Source organism: Camarhynchus parvulus, chromosome 9, assembly GCF_901933205.1.
Source record: "Camarhynchus parvulus chromosome 9, STF_HiC, whole genome shotgun sequence".
Taxonomy (NCBI): Eukaryota; Metazoa; Chordata; class Aves; order Passeriformes; family Thraupidae; genus Camarhynchus; species Camarhynchus parvulus.
The window spans coordinates 21,912,450-21,934,500 of NC_044579.1; the positions used below are offsets into that span (position 1 = coordinate 21,912,450).

At 40.3% G+C, this 22,051-nt stretch overlaps 1 protein-coding gene across 1 annotated transcript in view; it reads right to left on the minus strand.

The window, feature by feature from the left end:
• Nucleotides 1-22,051, minus strand: part of CLSTN2 (calsyntenin 2) — a 198,230-nt gene that overhangs the window by 63,526 nt on the left and 112,653 nt on the right. Inside the window, exons 2-4 of the mRNA XM_030954069.1 lie at nucleotides 18,972-19,167; nucleotides 17,208-17,416; nucleotides 9,896-10,045 (exon numbers count right to left, since the gene is read on the minus strand). Of these exons, the coding sequence (XP_030809929.1) occupies nucleotides 9,896-10,045; nucleotides 17,208-17,416; nucleotides 18,972-19,132 (520 nt within the window). The 5' untranslated portion in view covers nucleotides 19,133-19,167. The remainder of the gene's footprint in view (nucleotides 1-9,895; nucleotides 10,046-17,207; nucleotides 17,417-18,971; nucleotides 19,168-22,051) is intronic.

Sequence of the window (22,051 nt, forward strand, 5' to 3'; positions counted from 1 at the left end):
TCTCTGCAATTGTCAGTTTAAACAGTTCCATTAGAATTCCAAGTACCATATATGGGACATCATTACAATAATAGGTTTCTGTTCCCTCTCCATTGCTGATATTTGAGGTTAACACTTTCCAATAGAACAAGAGCAGCAAATTCTTTGAGGTTCTTCAGGTAAAAATAAAGTAATTTGCTGGTTTTATGCAAACTAATAATATATTAGGTTTTGATCTTTATAATCTCTTATTCACCAGTTCAGGCACTGTATTCCTCTTCTGCAAAAGGAAAATAAAGTCTTATATATGTCTGGAACCTTTCTGACTATTTCAGCAGCTTTCAGCCACATTTTCATTTCTCAGCTATACCAAATGGACCAGTACTCATGCAGAATATTCACTAGTGGATGTGAGATATGACTGAATTATAAACTGCAAGGTGCCTGAAGCTGCACACTCACCTCCAGCTATACAAGGAGTGCCCTATAAAACTCACATCATATAAAATGCCACTGCTCATGAGGAAGAATGATGGGAGGCCTCTGTTTCTGCCACAAGAATTGGAGGAGGTATTTTGTTTCATGCTTGTTTTCATCTTGGCAGAAGTGGAAATTTGTACCCAGAGATCATAAACCCTGCACCTCCCTAAATCACTCACATTTATCTCAGTTCTAAATTGTAAAACATCAACTAGACTTGAACCAGTGCCTTTGGACCTTAGTTTGTGCATCACCACAGACCAATCCCCATCCTAAACTGCACCAGCACTTCCTTCACTGACTTAGTGCAGATTTAGGAACTCCACCAAGAAGTCCCTCTCCATGCCAAAGGCATTCCCAGGCAGGTGTGAGGCAAAACTGGAGCAGGTTACAATCCTGTGATGGCAGAACCATCCCTAAAGGCAGCAACAACTCTGACAAAAAACAACTGGCTTATTTCCACAGGGCCTGCCCCCAAGCACTTAGCTCCCAGAGCTGTGAAGCTGAGGCCAGCACCCTCTGCATCTCACCACCAGTGCAGGCAGCAGCGCTGGGATGTGCACAGAGCTGGAACAAGCAACAATAAGCAGTAGTAACAGCACAAAGAAATTATTGTGATAGTAACCCAAGTCCTTAATTTAATTTTGAATGGTGTATTTTGCTTTCTCTCAGAATAACATCCCACACTGGACTTACTCAAAGGATCAGCACCTTCCCTTCAGGAATGTGGTGGTACTTTTTCACTTCCTCTGGAGTGACTCACAGGAAAAGTCTTATGTAACCTGAGTCTGCAAATACCTCTGAATTTAGGTATTTTCTAGATATCTTCAGATACATAACCCCACCTGAACTGGCAGGCTGCACTTAGTTTAACTAAACCCAACCAACACAGTTCCTGCTTTGACACAAACCTGACCCAAGTCCTGCTAGAACACCACATTACACAGCAAACTTAGGAAAGTAAATGCTATCAGGGTAGAGGACTCATCCCAGGGGAAAAGTCTGAATAAAACTAGCACTGCTTAGTCCTGCAGCCACTGTTTTGATTTTATAATTCAGCAGGCTTTTGCTTGCTTGCCACTTGTAGCATGAAGCTGCTCCAGACAATGCAAGACAGCCCCAGCTGGGTTATCCCTACAATTAGAGTGTAAATATCACCATGTCAAGCTTGTGGTTCAGGTTTCATCAATTATAAAGCAACTATGTAAAGATGCATCTTGATCACCGAGATACTCAAATGATCCCAAGATCAAAATGGATCAAACTTCAGTGACAGTTTGAGCCTTTAAAAGTAAATCCCAATGCACTGAACAAATTTTCCTTTTAACAACAGATGGATCGTGTAAAGACGTTCCTTGATCTCTAAACTTAAGATTTTCTGTGCTGTCTTTGTGATCCGTGTTTTATATTTTAATTAATTTCTAATGCTAGATGACACTGAGGGGCTTAATCTGATTTTTTTCCTTGAAGATCACGCAGAGGAGGTATGACGTGGTTCACGTCTCCTACATGTGTGTGGCCATAAACTTCGATTCCATTTCACGATGTTAAAAATGATGGTGATGTAATTAAAGATAATTGTAACTCAATGAAATATGAAACTTCTCTCCTGCTGCACTGAAGATATGCATCTTGGCAGCTAAATGTGAGATAAAATTTATGTGGTGCTGTTAGTGAGTCTCTGCAGCATCGCTACATAATTGCTGGAACAGAAGGTTCCCAGAGCAGTGTAATTGGTATCTCTTCTGTTTCCTCTGCAGCATTCTCACATCTGTGCTGTTTATGTAGGCTAGAGATTTGGCTAAAGGTTACTCTGGTGCCTTTTTAATGTGAAATAAGATGAATGACTTGTTAAGGAAATGATAATCAGGTCTGACTCAGTTAAAGGGTTTCCACAGCAAAGAGAAAACTCAAACTAATGTCCAAAGCTCTGCTGGTTTGCTAAGAGATTTAAGTGCACATCTCAAAGCATAAACAAACATTCATATACACCTTTTTCTTGTGCAGTATGTTGATAGTTTTAAAAAGACAAACAAAAAAGAGACAGAAATTTGTGCTTGGTACAGGACAGTGGAAAGGCTGATGCTGCAGGAGCTGGTGAACCCAACCGAGTAACTGTTGTGCTCGACCTACTGACACTGAATATTCCATCAAGTGATAAAGTTCCCAGACCTAATGGTGCTTAATTATGTGAAATAAACATATAAGAATCTAAAAACCATGAAACAGCATGGCTTAAGCTATTATTTGTCATGAGATTTCATTTGAATAATGTACTTTCCCACAGTGTCAGAGCCCCAAGGGTGCTAATAAGCCCTAAATGAACCTCCACAAGCTTCACCTGGGCCCTCCATTTGCTCTTCATGGGCCTGGAGCTCCGTTTAAGCTCAGCCCCATCAGACTGGACTGCAGGTGTTGGTCTGTCTCAGCCACAGCATCTCTGGATCCAGGAGCCAGCCCAGGGCTTGCTGCTTGGGCTTGACAGAGCCTCAGCACTGTGGACCGGCCCAGTGCCTGATCCCAGCCCTCATCCATGGATCCCAACCCTCATCCATGGGTCCCTGTCACAGTTTGCAATCCCTGCTTCACAATTTAGCTGCCAAATAAGTTTGGTCTTGTCAGACCTTCAACCTCGGCCAGCCTAGAGGTAAAAAAAAGTCCTCAGATGAGGCAGGGATAGGTTGGGTTCAAATCTACACAGGGGCTTCACCTATCACGTGCCATCCTAAGCTGCAGACATGTTCCTGGTGGGGAGCTGGGCTGTGAGGGGATCAGCCCAGCCAGCAGCTGAGACCAGGCTGTTTTTTTAACTCCCAGGATGAACTCGGGCTGTTTTAACCCCCAGGATGAACTCGCTGTTTTAACCCCGGGCAATAAAGCTCGCGGCTGTCGCGTGAAGCTCTGAGGTGTGTTGTCCTTCCTGTCTCCGACCACCGACCCTCACATAATGAATCCCCCCTCCTGGGGCCTGCCTCCTCCCCAGGAGGGGGGATCTGGCATCTTGGCTGAGCCAGGCCCCCTTCTCTGGGTCTGCCCTGCTCCCCTCAGCAGGGTCAGGGCTTGGCCCTGGCTGGCAAATACATCACCCCACCCTGGAACTCTATTACAGTTGGCTCTCTGCTTGCTTTCCTTAGGGAAATTACCTTCTTCTTGCCAGGTTTGAGTTGGTCACAGGCTTCTAATGTCTGTGCTGGAGAGTCTGCAAAGTGCTCCTCAGATTCTCAAAGACAGACTCTGAAACACTGCATGGAGCAGTTACCCAAATCAATGAATTGGGTATCATACCTCTTGTGGAAAGCCTTAAATTTTTCAGCCCAAGGTCTAAGAATATGTGGCACTATTTACATGCAGAAAAAAAAATCATAAGGAAAAGCTTCAAAGCTAACTGGATACCCTGCAGTGCTTCAACTTTTGGGCAGAGGAAATGTTAATGGAACGATGCTGTCAGCTGCATCTCAGAGATAAGAAACTTCTCAATGAAATGATAATTGCCTCAGTAAAGCTCAGGAGGATCTTGCAGTGAAAATTCAAACAAGAAATGACTAGTTTTGTAGTTGCAAATACAGAAATGTGAACAAAGGAGTTATCTTCTGCAGAGTTACACGGAAATAAAAGTCCAGTTAAATAGGTCTAAAATGAATGGGGGTTTTGTATCACTTAAGATGGAAAAGACTGGCTTCAGTATTTCAGTCCTCACAGATAAGCAGAACAGCCTGCAGAGAGGGCAGTAATGGGTTACTCTGTAAATGTGAAGCTCATGGTACACAGGGAACTAACTGGTAATGATCCCTGTGAGCCTGCCTTGGGACTGTTATTTGATATTTCCATTTGCAGTCCTGGCACAAGACCAGGACCATGTTAGTTACTGCTGCCAGTGAAGGGAAAGGAAGGCAGTGCCACACTAGAAGTCAGTCTAGAAAGAAGATATCCTAAACACAGAATAAGATGACCTTGAGAACTGGTGTTATAGAAATAGTGCTTAGTAGTGATACAAAGTGCTCGGGAAGCTCAGCAAACTTCTGAGAAATCAATGAAAAACAACAAATGGAAAAAGAGCTGATTTCATTAAGACAAGAAAGCATTTCCACAGGCCACCAGTCTGATACGGTCAGGCAAAAGCAAGGCAGCTGTGGAAAAGCTAAAGCACTGTTTTCAGTAAGAGGACATGGTAAAAAGAAACATGGGAGGACCTGGAGTGCTCAGGGAAGATGTATTTAACTGTAATGCAGATACAGAACTTACTAAAGAGAGCATATCTAAAAAATTAGATTGGAACAGGTATGACTGCTTTCTGTGAGTACGTCTGCTAGTCAAAGCAAAGTAAAAACGATGTAGATACAAGTAATAAAGCAAATATGAACTTATGTAAATTTTAAGCTCAAAACTTGGTAGTACTCAGGAGTTTAGTTAATTTTCAAATGTCTGGAGTGGTTATTTAGAGTGGGTGTTTTACTAAAATGGTGCCATTCAAGTTAACAGCTGAATGTAAGTATTTCATCCTGATTACCCTGGTTGAAGGATGTGTGGCTAATGCATGCATAGCAGTGCCAAGCCTAGACAGGCATAAAGACTCCCTGCTTCACAATAAATTTCATTTATAAAAATATGGGTGAATATCTCACAGCTAAGACAACGCAAGGATGGTGTTTTGAGCTGCTAGGTGTCTGCACAGGAGTAATGCAAATTGATTTGTGTTCAGTGCAGAAATTACTTGGCCCTTTTAAATTGTTCTGGAAGACTATTACCTTCATCAGCAAGATTTCTGCACTTGACCAGCCTCCTCCAAATAATCAATTACCTTAGTAATCATTCCTCCTTGTTAAAAGCATTGGCAGAATGAAAGCCAATATGGTTTTGGTTTTCCTCAGTAACTGGATCTTACTAGAAAGCCCTCATGAAAACCATTCTGAAGTCACTCAGCAGCTACTGCGAACAACATCTCTGAGGAATGTTGACTCAGAAGTGATGTGAGATCACTCCGCTACTGAAGTGGAAGGTCCTGCCCTTCTTTGTACAAAAGAAAGATTTTATTTCAGCAGGAAGAGCAGGCTGATCTGAATAGGCATAGCCTCTGAATGCCTATTCAGCCTTAAAGAGGAGCTGGGAATTTGCCTTTAGGAAGGGCCCAGGTCACCTTAGTGGTCCCAACATGCCTTAGGAAGGAAATGATATGCACTATCTCTGATACTAACAACCTTTAAAGAATATTTTTATAATCTATTGGGTGAATTAACAAAGAGAAGCTTTTATTTCAAAACTATTTTCAAGCTAACACTATGTAAAAGTAATATAATTTTTCAGGGCTATCTCTTTTAAGATGAATTTTTAAAGAACTTCAACCTTATTCTCTTTCTTGTGCAGCTGGGTGTGGATGCATATGGGTTCACAGACCTTGGAAGATAAATGCAAGAAATCTTTTCAGACTGGTAAAACACTTGAGGCTGGATGCTGTGAAATCCTGTTTTGTATTTGGAGCCCTAACTGTCCAACTGCAGGTTAGTCACCATTGCCTATGCAAGGCCATATGAAATTTGGCATGGAAAAAGTCTCCTTTCAGGAGGGGAAACAAAGTGACTTTTGAGTTTTGGGCTGTTGTCTTTGCTCCACACTCATCCCCCCAGGAATCATAGCCAGTCTTCCCTGTTGTGAGCTCTCTTTTACTTTCCCAGGCTCTCTTTTACTTGCCCAGGCAGGCATCTTTTCATGTAAAATCCTTCCCTTAGGATTTTTCCTCCTGAGAAGCTGAGAGGCCTCAGGAACAAAATGTAAACAATGATTATCTGCTGCTGTGGAATGCAACAGGCGGGTCTGTGATTGGTCTCATGTGGATGTTTGAAATTAATGGCCAATCACAGTCAGCTGGCTTGGACACAGTGTCTGAGCCACAAACCTTTGTTATCATTCCTTTCTATTCTGTTCTTAGCCAGCCTTCTGAGAACCTTTTCTTCTATTCTTTTAGCATAGTTTTAATGTAATACATATCATAAAATAATAAATCAAGCTTTCTGAAATATGGAGTCAAATCCTCGTCTCTTCCCTCACCCAAAGACCCCTGTGAACACGGTCACACCAGGGTATTCAGTTGGTTGCTTCAGAGAATTTTTTTTTCTTCTAATAACTATTTTCTGTCTGAAATCAATTGCATTTTAGGGAGCAACCTCACTTGTGGTTTAATTGTCAATAATTGAGCAGACCTCTGACAATCTCAAAACATATTTTTCAAGTTTTCAGGTCCATGATTTTACCCTTTTCTTTATTTTTTGAGGCTAGACTCTTTTTCTCCCCACACAGTGCATTGGTCACCAGAAAGCCTGGTACAGGAATAATTGTTTTCAACTTTTTGCTACCTTGCATCTTTCAGCACATTGGGTTGTATTTAATTTCCATTTATAATCCCACTTTGGAAGGACAGTAACAGTTTTGTGAAAACTGTTCCTGAAAGTAACAGAAACGTGACAAAAGGTTACAATACCATAAATGAGCTAAAGGAAACCTGGTCTAGATTACAGGACTTTGTCTAACTTCACCTCATGCTATTTAATGAAAATACTTTATGGATATTTAGTACTGGGGCGCCACAAGTCTGTCCACCCTGCTTTGAATAAGGAAGAATAAGAAATCAGTATTTGTGACATTAAAACAACTGTAGTGAAAGGAACCCCACTGAAAGTGAATGCCCAGGAAGAAGTGTAGTGTGAGCTTTGTGCCCACAGAACTGAGACCAGACCTCCCTCCTGGAGGGAGGGACAGAAACTGGGGAAGGTGTTAAAGATAACAGGTTTTTGCTTGGGTTGGAAACCCCATGATTGTGTTTTAAAATGTTTTAAACCAAAAATCCAAGTGTCTTCGACTGCAGATTGAGCCACTATGATGTCAGGAGTACTGTCATCATCCAGCTTTTCTTGGTAATTCTGTCCTTTACCTCCCTGGCAGGACATGGTCACTGCACTGTTTGGAAATCATGGACATGAAAACACAGCTGGCATGAAGAGATTTTGTAGCACAGCTCTAGAAGTCACTTGACAAAACTCAAACTAATGAGAATTTCCAATTAAAATAACTGATTAGGAAGTAATTCAGCCCATTGATTTACATTTTGAGCTTGCTCAGTATACGAATAACACTCCAGAGTGGTCTGCTCAGAAAGCAGACGCCAGCTTGGGTCAAGTTTGTTTCTAGAGCAGCCTCTGAATAGAGGGGAGGCTTTTTTGCTGAAAATGTCTGTGTGGGGATCTGGCTGCTGGTGTATTAATGCCCATCATCAGAGAGCAGGGAAGCAGCTCCAGGATTTAATGAAGACTTCAATGCTGTTAGCCCAAGGAAATATTGATTAAAGGAAAGCACCTTGGCTTGTGGAGCCTTATTTGCTCTGCCACGCATCAGTCACATGCTGTTGGCCTCAAGAAACAGGAATAATTTTGAATTGCTTTACATCAGCCTGTTCTTCCCTCTCCCAGCCCTGCACAGTGGAGGTTATCTGAAGGGCATCTACACTGAAATTGGCTGCAATAAAATTTTTAATACTGAAGTTGCATTAGACTACTCCAATCTCTATTCATGATAGTTACATAAACAAGTGCACAATATTTCAAATTACAAAAGCCATTAGCTTTCAAGAACTAAGTGCCAATGCCATAAATTGGAAATCCAAGTATTTACTTGTCCAGGATAACATTGAAGAACAACCAAAAAAAATCATGTATTTTAGCAACATCTCTATTATAACCAAAGACTCAGAATATTCCTCTTTTCTGTCAAAAACCTCCCATTATTTTACTTCCTGAAGTCATCCAATCTTTACAAATATAGCATTATTTCAAAGAAGATGGAGCAAACTTGCTGGCTGCCCCTTTGTGGGGAGGTCACAGAGCACCAAGCACAGGGAAGAAAGAGCACTACAAATCTCTTCCATTTCTAGTCTCCAGATTTCCTCTTTAACTACTACAAATACTCTTGGAAAGTTTTGCTCATTTGATCTTATTTTTTCCCCTAGAAACAGCTGATTTTTACTGGCTCAAACTGGCAAACAGCATCACCTACATGAAATTCTCCACCTGTAAAAATAAAAAGGTATTAAAAAATCTCTTTAAGAGAAATGTATAAATTTCTGGAATGCTTATGTTGTAGTTAATTTTGAAATTACAATTAATGAATTAATACACCATTAATTCATACACCATTACCACCTCTGCAAAACTTATTCAATCAATAAATACCTGAATAAAAAAATATAGAAATGAAAAAAATATTCATCCATTACACCCATTTTAATACAAATCTCCAGCTAATTTGGGGATAATTAATTTATCTGAGATAACTCCATAAAATGGAAACAGAATATTTCTCCAGTGTAAAGAGACCATAATAATTTTATAGAATAAATAATGTGAACAGTAATATCAGTTAGAAAATGTGGAAATAGTTCATAGGTATTGTGGTTTCTTTCAACAAAAATGTTCTTCAAACACTTGGGTACTAGTACATCCCAAAAAACTGAAACGTGGCTCTGCTCCAAGCGAGGGCTGTGGAAATGGAATCCTGCTATTGCAAACATTTCATCACCAGCTCCTCTAGATGAGAGCTTCTCATTTCCCAAAGAAAATATTTTTTTCTTCTAAATGACAACCTGCAAATTTACCTTTAAGTATAACAGCCAAGCTGATTTTTTCCTTCTCAATCATTATGTTTAAAAATTACAATTATGAAGGTCAAGTTAGTCCTGAATGACACCTGCATAACATGGTCACATCCAATTTTTTTGTCTGTAATCCAGCCCTCATTTCCATCTTAATTCCTAATAATTAGTGGCAGCATATATATCTTCCCTGTACATTGTCAGCTGGGGTTTTCTCCATTCCAGACAGGGTATAGATCCTTACAGCCTTTTTAGAAAATCAAATTGATTCCTACCGAAATGTCTCAGTATCAAGACAGGAATCAGCTTTAAAGATGCTTTTCACTCCCACTGAGGGTGCCTTGGCTCCTGCATGCCACAAAATCCAATCCTGAACCTTGAACAAGATAACCTGAACAACTCCAGCTCACATGGCAGAAATACCTTGCCACGGTGGCTTCAGAAACGCTCTTTTAAGGAATAGCAGGACAATGGCAAAACAGCATCTTTTTTTTTAACCTTCCAGAATATTCTTGTAAGATAACTTATTAGACTCACAAGATAACTTATTGGAGTAGAAATTTGTCTTCTTTTTGTCTGGTCTGCTCTTTGTTCTGCCTAGGGGAGAAGCATGGCAAATGCAAGCAAACATGGGATTATCATCCACTTTGTTAGCAGGCTTGGAACGAGGCAGAAGAAAAGCAGCAGTTTTCCACACCAGTGCAACAAGCACCCTCCTTTCCTTACTGCGAGGTAGAGGGAAAACACCAAAGGAAAAAGATTTAAATAAAGAATTAAAATAGAAAAGCTATTCAACCTTACCTTGCCAGCCTGGTTTGCACACAGGTTTGACATTAACTCGTACCAAGACATCTTCTGCTGCACGCTTCTGCCCACAGTCAAACGCTGTGACCATGATCTCGTACTGGTGCTGTTTATCATAGCTCAGTTTCTCGGTGTTCCTGATGTTACCTGGAGGTTCAACACAAGAAAACATTCAGAGATTCATTCTTGGCTGAGCATCCCCACACTGCAACATTTGGGTCCTGGTTCATCAAGTGCTTTGTGATTTTTGAGCCCTCTGAAGCACACAGGACACGAAGAGGGAGGACGTTCTGAGGAATGGGAAGGATTTTCTTTCAATCCAGCAGAGAAATAAGATACTTGTAGGAAAATGTGAGATGGGAGTGATATAATGTGGGCATGGCTCTATCAAAAAACATCAGCTTGACAACACTTTCTAAAGTAAGAGGGTAAAAGTAATTAGCAGTTACATCTTGACACGTGAGCTATGAGTAGGTGCACCCTCCTTTTCCCCATTTGCCATACCTGGCTTTAACAGCCACATTTCTGAGATCCACTACTGAACCCAAGTATCTTCCTGTTTTCTCAAAAGCTATTACCCTGTAGGTGAGAGACATTTTAAAAATAGGAAAAGCCCTAGAATCACCTCCTGCATGACAGTGTTTAGCAGTAACACTGCTAGGGCATTTGATAGGGCAGCACAGAGTTATCTCATGCAAAATAAAACCCAGCAACAACAGGGTTTATCTGCTGAACCTGACACACATAAAAAGGTAACAAATTGCCTGCTTTGGGAACAAAGACATCAGAACTTTCAGAAAGAAAGGGAAAGATCTTTCTCTGAATAGTTCCTGGAGGACTGGGAGAGCACCATGCAAAATATATGGGTTTTCTATTAACAAGTTCAGCGTTTTAATCCTGTCCATTTCCAGTGAAATTTACTTTTTGCACAAGTTGAAACTTCATCCTGTTTAATTAAATTCATGCTTTTGCTCAGGGCTGTTTGTTTTACCATCTCTTTGAATGAGGATTTTTGTTCCAGAATTCAAAGAACAAACTTACTCTGCAGCAGTGCTACATGTAACATCTGCTTGCAAGCAAGGATCAGCAAAATCCAATTGTTTGTGCTAAATTTGAAATGGGCAGACCCCATATCCTGGAATTTAGTCAGATGTGGTGGACTGGTCCCTACAGGTGCTGGCCAAAGTCTCTTTTGTTAGGCACAAAACGTTAGGTTTGGTTTGAGCATTTGGGTTTCATTTTCTTTTTTCTTTTCACTCAAGCGAGTGAGAGACAAGAGAAAGCAGTAAAAATGCAGCTTCTTAAAAGAAGTCTTTCACTAAAGCTCCATTAATTTGACAAGTGAAGACTTTTAGCCAGTGTCTCTCTGCTTCCCACTCCTTATCTTGTCAGAGCCCACCACTTTGCTTTTTACTACTACTACATTAAAGCCAACTCTAGGAGTTTATTGAAATGGATGCAAAACTCTCCAGGTCAGGCCTGAAGAAAGGCTGTTGTTTGCACTTATCACCACCTCCAGGTTCAAAACCTATAGTTTAAATAGACCTTTGCATCTACAGTTATAAGTCAGGCCCAATGCCCCATTTACTGCAGGGTCTGAGTCCCTCCTGCTCTCTTTGTGGGCAGGGCACACAGGAGGACAAACCCTTCTCATATTTTAATGTCTTGAAAGGAAAGATGGAATGAGTTGCTGAAGGCTGATTTGGACCCAGGGCAGTGTCCTGCACACTCTGGGGGTCTCTCTCTGGGGTGCCTCATGCTGCCAGGCGTTTTCAGGCCTGCCATGGGCACAGCTCTTTGCTCCCCACAGGAACTGCAACAACCACATCAACTACTGTCAGAACTCAGTGCATCCCTCTGGGTGTCGAGAGTCACCAGGACCGCTGCCAGGGGGCTCAGAGACCCTGGCACACAGCCCAGAACACCTGTGGGCTTGATTGTGACCTGTGGAGCAAATTACCAGCTTTGTATGAAGACCTGAAAGCCACAGAAGTTTAAGTAGTGTAATGATAAAATTATCACAGGGTGAAAAAGTAGATTTTGGGGTTTTTAGAATAGGGGTTATGGGGACAAGATGGAGGGACTTGGGCATGTCCACCCTTTCTTCTTCTTTTCTTCTCTACCTCCATCTTCTGCTGTGATGTTGGCACTTTGGATTGGTTTAGAGTAGAAGTTCACTGTCTAACATAGGTGATAGGTATTGGAAAGTGATTGTAAACATGTTATATGTAGTTTGTAGTATAAAGAGATAACACAGCCCCGGGGGCAGTCAGAGTGCCTCTGTCTGTCCTGCTGAGTGGACCTAGGCTGGACAGGAAAAAAATTTATAGATAAGATACAATAAACAACTCTGAGACTGAGAACTGAAGAACTCCAACTCATTCTTTGAACGTTTCGGCCAAAACAGAGACTTCTCATGTGTCTCAGGGCTGCAATAAACTGCAACCTCCCGAGAAACTACTTCATTGGGTTTTGAGTTAGTGATTGACAAAACAATCTAATCACCCATTTTACTATCTTGAGTTGCCTAATTAGCCGCTGCCTAAGAGGATTTAATGAAAAACTGCCACTGTATGTATATACTTAATTACTGACTTTATATCTGCTCAGTTCTTCTGTCCTTTCTCCATTATATTATTTCATACATGAATCTTTATATTTCCCTATTTGGTTCTTCTTGGTATTATTTTAGTCTGTGATCAGCAAAGATAATTCTCAAGAAACCAAAACTGTCCAAATTTTCATTAGCAGATTGCAAAAATCTGTGCGTCCTACAGGATTTATAAATCATTACAACATATTTACATTTCATTGAAGCTATCTTCCAAGATCTGTATTTCATTATGGCTATTTCAAATTTGGACTACAAAGATTCTGACTCTTAGGTGTTGTTCTGGAAGGTCATTTGGATGACTTGCAGATGTTACCCAATAGTTTATTGATTTCCTAATATTTTTTTTTCCTTACCTCTGACACTTTATGATTCTTTGGGTTTTTATAACTTAATCAATACAATTAAAAAGCTGACACAGAAGGAAAGCACTATAAACACAGACTAAGTAAAGTTTTAGAGATGAAAGCTTCTGTTTACATCTCACCCACAGACAAAATAGTAATTAATAACATTAAAAAGAGAAAAATTTAATGGAGAAGTGAGTACATTGCTACACAATTCAAAATTAGGCCCTACATTTTTTATTCAGTTTTCCTAAATATCTGCTTTTCCTTGGAAATACCCAGAGCTATAACCAGTTTTGAAACAATAAAAAGCAGATCAGTGACTAGAGGAATATCAAAAGACCTTCCTGAGGACACAGGAGGACACTTACACCTCTGTTTCTTCAAGGTCAGTTTTGGGGACAGATGGATGTAAACATCCCTTTTTTATGGCTTTTCCACCTTACTCTGGAGCAGACACGAGAATGGGGAAAACTTGCCTGATGTAGTGTGGCAATTCCCTCCTAAATTCCACAGTTACCAAATCAATTGATCTTCTTGTCAAAAAAGTTCATTTTTAAATGATAATGGAAAGAATCTGTCATTTAATAAATAAATAAATACCAAATGCAGATGCTCAGCTACAAAATTTGGCTTTACTTTTCTGGCAATATGAAGTGTGCACAGCTCCTGCTGCAGCCCTGGGCGCTGTAAAGGGGGATCTTGTGAGGTCCTGTTGTCCAGGATTTATAACCTGATAAAATCTGTAAGGACTGGACAGGTCCCTGTCTCATCCTCACACTGAACAGTTTGAACAGTTTGTGAAGTGCTCCCCAGAGCTAGGTGGCAAATAAGAGTCATCCCCATTTTTGAGGTGAGACTAGGTCAGAGCTGCGACAGAATTTGTATTTATACCTGAGCTCCCAGATCATCTGACCATAATCCCTAACAAATAAAACACAAGATATGTGAATAAAAATGGCTTTTGCTGGCATTCTGACAGATCTGTGCATTGTGGTTTAATTTTTCTGTCACCTGAAAAAAGCCTACACAATATTGCTGCAGTAACTGACTTGATTTGGATTTTCTGCTAAGGATAAAATGAGATTAATCTGCATGCAATACTACTTTAAAACACATTACACCTTATACCTTTAATCACAGTTCTTTGCACAGCAAAGCATAGATTTGTCCTCTGCCTTTACATGATTGTATTTTATGACTCAGAGTTCATTGCCCTCTGAGTTGGGCTCATCATATACAAGACTGAATTTTGCTAGTGCTATAGTTTCAGAACACAAAGTAATTTTATCCACAAGGAAATCACATACCAAGGGCCAGAGTTCCCAAAGATAACTGAGAAGTTTTATATTACCTTCCCAAAGTGCCTAAGCCACAAGTAGCTGTAAGGAAATACCCTCAGGCTGATGCTGCTTCCTGTGCCCACTCACTCCTGCCTCCCATGGAGTGGGGATGAGGCAGCCTGTGCACCAACACCTGAGCCTGCAGGGCTCTCTCTGCCTCTCTGCAAACCTTCCCCAATGTGTAATTCAATTTTTCAAGCCCAAAAAAATGCTCCATGCATGGATCTAGGGACAAGAAGTAAGTTTCATCTTTTTACAGACCTACGTTTAGGGTTATTTTCATATGTTGGTCATGAAAAAACTCCACCATCTGGGGCAGACAATGGCATGTTTTCCTCACAATTCACCCCCACCTCCATCTTTTGGGGCCCCTTGCAATATTTAGATTTGATTTTAAGGTATTTACTTATCCTCTTTCTGAGCAATGAAGCTCCACATGTAGGTGACTGAAAAGCATAAAAAAATCATAACCTGCAGGAGACACAAGAACCTAGACTTGTATTTCACAATGGCTACAAAAAAACCCCTGTTAACAAAATCCTAATTAGCACAGTATTACCAGACAGTCTCAGGCATCTCATACATCTATTTTAACCACCTGACAGGAAACAAAAATGGGCATGTTTCCAAAGAATGTGCACCACAGAAAGTTTCTATCAGCTGCCATAGAGAGACGTTCTCAGCAGTGAAATGTGTTGGAACTAAGCAACATATTTTTGTCACAAAATAAAAGTATAGTCATCTATTCTAACTTTGTCTCTAATCCCAATGGGTTTAAGCAATTACCATTATCTTAAAAAATTGCAAATTAGACTGCAATTACTATTGGTTGTGGCAGCACTGTTCTTTTAGTGAACAAATAGATCAAAAATATTAATTGAAGTCATGACCAAGAAACTGCAAGTATTACAACCTTATACCAATTATTCACTGCAGGCTTTAAAGTCACATTTAAATCAATGATTTTCTCTTTGCCTTTGCTGAAAAGCAGGTCCCAGGCACATGAGGACAAAGATGTAACCAAGGACTCCTGACATTTCCTATGCTTTTGATCATATCTCTGTCTGTAAAAAGACATGAGCACTCCTAAAGCAGCTGCTCTGTGTGATAGGAGCTGAAAAGGCATGAGTAGTAGAAATGACTACTCTGTATCACACCAATTTCAGGGTATTCTCTGTCCCTTATATCTGCCACAAACCCCACAGGAAATTTTGAGACAACGTGTGACTTCCCTAAGTACCCACCCTTCACACAGACACGTCATGTGGAGCCTTGGAAAAAACTGGATTCAGAGACATAGAGAACTTTCTTTTATGACAGCATGGGAAATCTCACAGTTAGAAAAACAGCCATGGAGAGGAAAATCTTCTAGGGAATTGCTTCCAAATATGTCCTTCCAAGTGCCCAGTTGCTGTAAAAAATCCTTTGTGCAGTTCTCTGGATTCTCAAGAATCCTCAGGGTTACTGTGCCAGATGCCCTCATTTACTCAAACACAAACATATTCCTCATGATTGCACTTCCCATTCCACACTTGCTTCCCAGTGTGTGATAACAAGACGGATTTTACACCAAAGTCATTAAAATTTATTGATGTAACAGGTTATTATCTTCTGATGCTCATCTGTGCATTGTGCAAGGACTGAACAAATGTAGATGAATAATTTTTGAACAGGGTAAAGAGTTTTTATAAAACATCCCAACATGAAAATGACTGCTCAGAGAAAACAGTAGCTCCATGCATGCTTTCAATTTACAATTTGGCCAAAAATCAGATTTAACTTCCAAACTGCACACTCCTACTACAAACATGGATTAAATGTTTCTGCTAGGAGAGATAAATCAGAGCATTGCTGGGTATGCACACAGGGTGTTTCTTCAGGGGAAAATATTTTGTATAATCTGAAGCAAGCAGAGAATGGGAGGAAGGACCTTCCACACACTTTTCATGCAACTCAGTCCCCATTCCCAAACTCAGTTCCACGTTCTTTGCTGATCCAGGAAGCTGACATACAAGGCCACTAAGATCAAAAACTGCTGCATATGGAAAACTTAATATGGTTTATTATTTTCACTAAAATATAAAATATATACCTTTGAAAAACAACTAAAACAAACCAGCAAAAACTTAAGAAATGGTACTTATTCTCCAAAGTACATTTTCTTCCATGCTGCAGTGTGACAGTGTTCACAGGGGTTCTTGGATGAGGGAAGAGACGAGGATCTGACTCCATGTTTCAGAAGGCTGATTTATTATTTTATGATATATATTACATTAAAACTATACTAAAAGAATAGAAGAAAGGATTTCATCAGAAGGCTAGCTAAGAATAGAATAGGAAAAAATGATAACAAAGGTTTGTGGCTCAGCTCTCTGTCTGAGCCAGCTGGGTTGTGATTGACCATTAATTAGAAACATCTAACATGGGCCAATCACAGATGCACCTGTTGCATTCCACAGCAGCAGATAACCATTGCTTACATTTTGTTCCTGAGGCCTCTCAGCTTCTCAGGAGGAAAAATCCTAAGGAAAGGATTTTTCATAAAAGATGTGTGTGACATTGCAGAATAATGGATCCGCTTCAGAAGCACCACAACTGGGCAGGTGTGTGGACCCGTGATCCTAAAAGCTTTAACAATCAATAAACATATGCAGAATATTGCCATATTCGGGTTCTGATTCAGGAAATTCAGGGGAATAGGACTGGCTGTAATCCAGCAAATAACCCCTGCACTGGGGAATACATGCTGCCTTGGGGAATGCCATCACTTGGATGGGAAACAGGATCTGAGACAATGAGGGGAATGGACCAGGTGACCAAGAATCATGTAGCTCACCTAAATCTGGTGGTTTAATTTCCACAGGAGATTACTGCTCAGTGTGAGGATTCCTCTGCTCTCAGAGATGAGAACAGGATTTCTCTCTGGAGCTCCCTCTCCAGCCAGGTGATCAGCTCGTGCCCCCAAGCACTGCCAGCCCTGCAGGCAGCCCTGCTGTGGCCACACTCACCGTTCCTGTCGATGGCAAAGGGAACATCCGTGGTGACAATCTCGTAGTTGCAGATCTGGCTGAACTGGGGGGAGCAGTCCTCGTCTGTGGCTTCCACCTGCAGGATGCTGTCATAGATCTTCCCCTCTGTCACCGAGGCCTTGTACATGCTCTCCTTGAATGCTGGGGGGAACTCATTGACATCCTTTACCTGGATATGGACTACTGCCCTAAAACAGGCACAGGAAATATCAAAGAGAAAAGTTAATTTATTGTGATGCCTCACTAGCAGTTTATTTTCAAAACACTTGAAAAGACTAACAAAACATACCTAGAAAACTATGTAAACCCCTATTAAAATGAGATATTAGAATTTTAATGTTTTATTTGCCCAATTTAGTATCTTAAGTGGCACTAGGTAAAAGTCCATTGCCATGGCTTATAGGGAGAGAGTTTTATGGTGTTTGCTATTAAAATCTGCCCCCAAAAATGAACCCCACCAGAAAGCCAATGATACCATTACACAGTAAAATACGACACAGTAGTCTTCTGTACCCACTACCTAAAAATGAGCAGTTTACAAGCATTCTTCCATATTAAGTAAGGCTATCACCTTCTGCTGATAACAATTATCTAATCCTTCAAGTAGTTACAACACTGCACGTGTATTTAGTGAGTAAACCCCAAAGGCCTTGCTTTGGAAGGCTCTGCTTTTTGGTTTGATAGGCAGGGTGACAGAGGGACACAAAAGGGATGTTCTGGAGCAACAGCAGAGCTGCAATAAAGGCTGGGACCCCAGGCAGCGTGGCTGAGCGTGTGCTACTAAACAAAATCTGGTGACAGTGGGCCAGACTTCGTTTAGTCAAGATTAGACCAAAGTTTTCTACAACCGGATTTCTACCAGATTGTTACTGACGTGAGAAGGGGAAACATAATAAAATTTGATATTGTGAAGCAAAACCTTCACAATATCTGGTTATCTGCTATTGCATGCTTCCTCCTAACTCTGTATTCTTTTTAAATAAATATCCTGAAAACTTCAGCTTGCATCACAGACCTAATTAAAATTTTAATTGTCATATGTCCTGGATGAGCAAAAGGAAAAATGATTATTATAAATAATTTATTATAATGGCTCTCAGCAAAATGAACTATTTGTACAGCACTTATACATCTACGTGAGTTAAATTCATCTTCACGGACAAATGATCTGGAGCTTCGTTTCATGAATTCAAAGGGGAAAAAAGGCACTGTGCCACCTAAGCTTATTCAGGGAATTGGCTCCACAGTAAAAAGTACCACCTACTGACCTTCAATACACTCCACTTCAGAGGACTTCACTTTCTCTGAGACTTGTTGGACAAAAGCTGAGGTCAGACGCCATTCAAACGTGACACTGCTCAGCTTTTGGCACAGATATACTAAAAAAAGGAGATGATTCCTCTTTTCTTACCATTTGAAATGAGATGAACAGAGAGAAAACCTATTTAAAAATTGCAAATATCAACTGAAAGCCAGTTTCTATGACCTAGATGTATTCAACATGAAAGCACGAATGGAAAACCAGAACTGAGATGCATTTATCCACTTGAATGGGGATCCTGTCCAAAGCTTTAACTGAAGCAAACAAAAAGAAATATATTTTCTACTAGGAAAAAGGAATAAAAAAATGTGTGGAATATTGCAACTATGATTTATCTTTATTTGCTTTCTACCTGAAATAACATAGACTGTGGAGCAAATGTATGCCAAAGCAAAAAACTATTTCTTCTCATTTTCACTCACTTGTGAGATTTCTTCCAGTTTGTTCCACCTGGTCCTGATCCGCAGTCGTAGGCCTGGATGATGAATGTGTATTCCTTCTGCAGCTCACAGTCAATGGGGCTCTTTGCTCGAAGCCGACCTTCTCCAGATGTCTTGTTCAGCACAATGGCCTCAAAGGGCATCTCTTGCCCGTGGATTTTAAAAGCACAAATTTCACCTGTGAGGAACAGCACAAAACATTCATAACTGGGGGCACGGGGTGGGTCTAAGTGTTACACACTGGAGAGACACCTGCAAAGTTCATTTGTATTTCACCTGCTTTTCCAGAGGAGGGAAATACAGACTCAGGCACCAGGTCACTGTGTATCCAAAAGGGCCATTAAGCAGGTGTTGTGCAGTGGGATGTGCTAAGTGCAGCTCTAGGCACACTCCTCCCTCTCCCTCTGTCAGTACTGAATGGTTCCTAAAAGCCCCAGAGGTCATTCTATATGGTACCAACAGCAACGGTGAGCTAAATTATATTTGAGCTAAATTAGGCGACTGTATTTATTTAAAGGAAATAACAAAAAAGAAAAACAGATAATACTTCAGAGGTGGTCCTTTTTTAACTGCTGTCACTCCTTGAGCCATTTGAGCTGCCAAGGTGGTAGCTGTGCAGATTCCTGCAGTTTAGTTTCCCAACAGTGGAAAAACTAATGGTGCAGAACATGGGCACATTCAAAATACATCCTGCTTTATTTACAGACATACATCATCTTTGGATCAGAAGCAGCTGAAGGCACAGCAAAAAGTGTCCCTTTTGGACATCCTTCAGTTACCCACCCACATTCTCACTCTCATGCATGAGTGCCTTCTTGGCAGCAGCTCACTCTGCCTCCAAACTGTTTCCTGATACAACAGATCCATAGCATCTCTCAGACGAGTACTAGAGAACAGAAGAGATAGCAGAGACTAATAAAATTGATTTGGTCACATAAAGGATATTGTGAGAAAATGAGACTGGAAAGGGAGAAAAGACCCAATTTCTGGTGTTCCTTTTTTTATCCTTCATAATGACAGCAAGGATATGCACACGGAGCAAATTTTATTTTATTTTTAGTTCAGTCTCTATATCCTGCTCCTATGCAAGATACTCCAGAATCCAACTTTAAAAATGAAATATTTATATAAAGATCAATATGACTTAAATATTTTTATGATACATTAAACATATGCTCTTTTATGAGCAAGTCAGTCTCGGGACATGCATTATAGATTCAAAGCCATCTCCCACTCACATAATCCTTTTCCATTTATTTCCCATTTACAGTTGCAGCCTTTTGAAAATCTCCTTGCCAGTCATATCTGAGTCAAGTGCCAAATTCTAAATTAACTCTGAATCTATGACCTCTAATTCAGGCTAGGTTCCTGTTGCTCTATTACAATATATTGTTTATTTTTGCAGAAGAGAACAGACGGTGACTTTTACAAAGTGCTGAAGTTCATAATTCCCATTATGTGTGAAAAATAGAAAATGGCAAGGGCGTGTGTGCAGGGAGGGTGGGGATTAGGTATGGAGGTATAAACACAGAATTTTAGAATATTTCCTCAACTATCATCACACTGGCTTCCCTTTATGACCACAGGAGCTGAAGCTTTGCTCAGCTACATCCAGTGACATTCAGGCAGACGAATCGCACACTTCACAATTGCAATCAGTCCTGTGAATGCCTTTAAAGGATCAGCACACAGTTGTTTTGGTAATTATGAGGTGCTGAAAACATACATTAAGCATTGCTTACACATTTTCCTGCTGTCCCCTCTCCCTCCAGGGGTGTGAAAGGGCTGTGGAGTTTCCCAGGACAAAGCTGTGCTCTTTTCCAGGCTCTCTGCTCTTCACTGTCAGCGAGCTCAAATATTTGGGCTACAGAAGAAGCAATGGACTTTAGCCTGAGAATCACATTTTCAACAGGACTAACACCTTGCACATCCATAAAAGCAGGCTGCACAGTGATAATGAACTGTGCACAGGGGCCAAAGCACAAGATGAAGAGAAGGCTGAAGGGCAGAAGCCTGTTCAGCTTTAATCACAGGCACTGATCACTGAGTTTGTATCCCACTGCTGTCACACACAGCCTTTGAAAAAAATTATCGGCATTTCCTTGTAACTTCAAAACAAAACATTCATCTCAAATGATATTGTGGATTTCAGCTTTATTTTAATTGAAAACAAAATAAACCAGTGCAAACATGGGAAATATAATGGCAAATACAGTCTGTTGTGTTCTATAAAGACTGGCCTTCATAGTTCCTTAATAAAGTTTTCCTCAGATGCACAATCCATCAACAAAAATCCTAACTTCAGTGGTTTCTCTTTATTATTTTATTGATCCCCTGTTTGATTGCAAACAAGACAGTATTGGCAGATGTCCAAGCTACAGTGCTTAAAAAGCAGAAATAGCTCCGGGCAGATAAAAGTTCTCTCAGCCCTTATCTAAATATGAATAATTTTTCCCTCTCCAAAGGCAGTGACCTAATGCAAAGCAATCATAGAAGCAGCACATGCTCCAATTAGTTCTCATCAAATATTTCAGAAGTCTCCATATCCCGCTCTTATGCAAGATACTCCAGCTTTAAATATGACTCTAATTTTGCCTCCATATTCCCATTTGCCAAAAATAAAATAATGACAACTGCCTGGAAATGATGAGATATTTGTAAACACACTGCAAAAAACCCAACGTGCACTTCCAGAATGTGGCTACAGAAACCTGCTTATTTGAAAACAACTGGAAATGTTGTTAAAAATTGGGTAAGATTTTTTTTCAAAAGAAGGGCTTTACTGCTGTTTCCAAAGAAACGAACTAACACTGTCGAACAATTTAAATGTATAGGATCATGACTTTTTAAAAAGGTGTCTTAATGGCTGTATTGCAAATGGAAATGATAACAGAGTTGTAAGAGCTGTAACAAAGCAGAATATTAAATGAGGTCCACTGCCAGACACAAAGACATTGACAGATATATAGAAATACTCCTATTAAGCATTACAAACAATGTCTTTAAAATGTAACAGATCCTATTTCTCATTATTAAATAGAGCTACAGGGCTTTATTTTAAG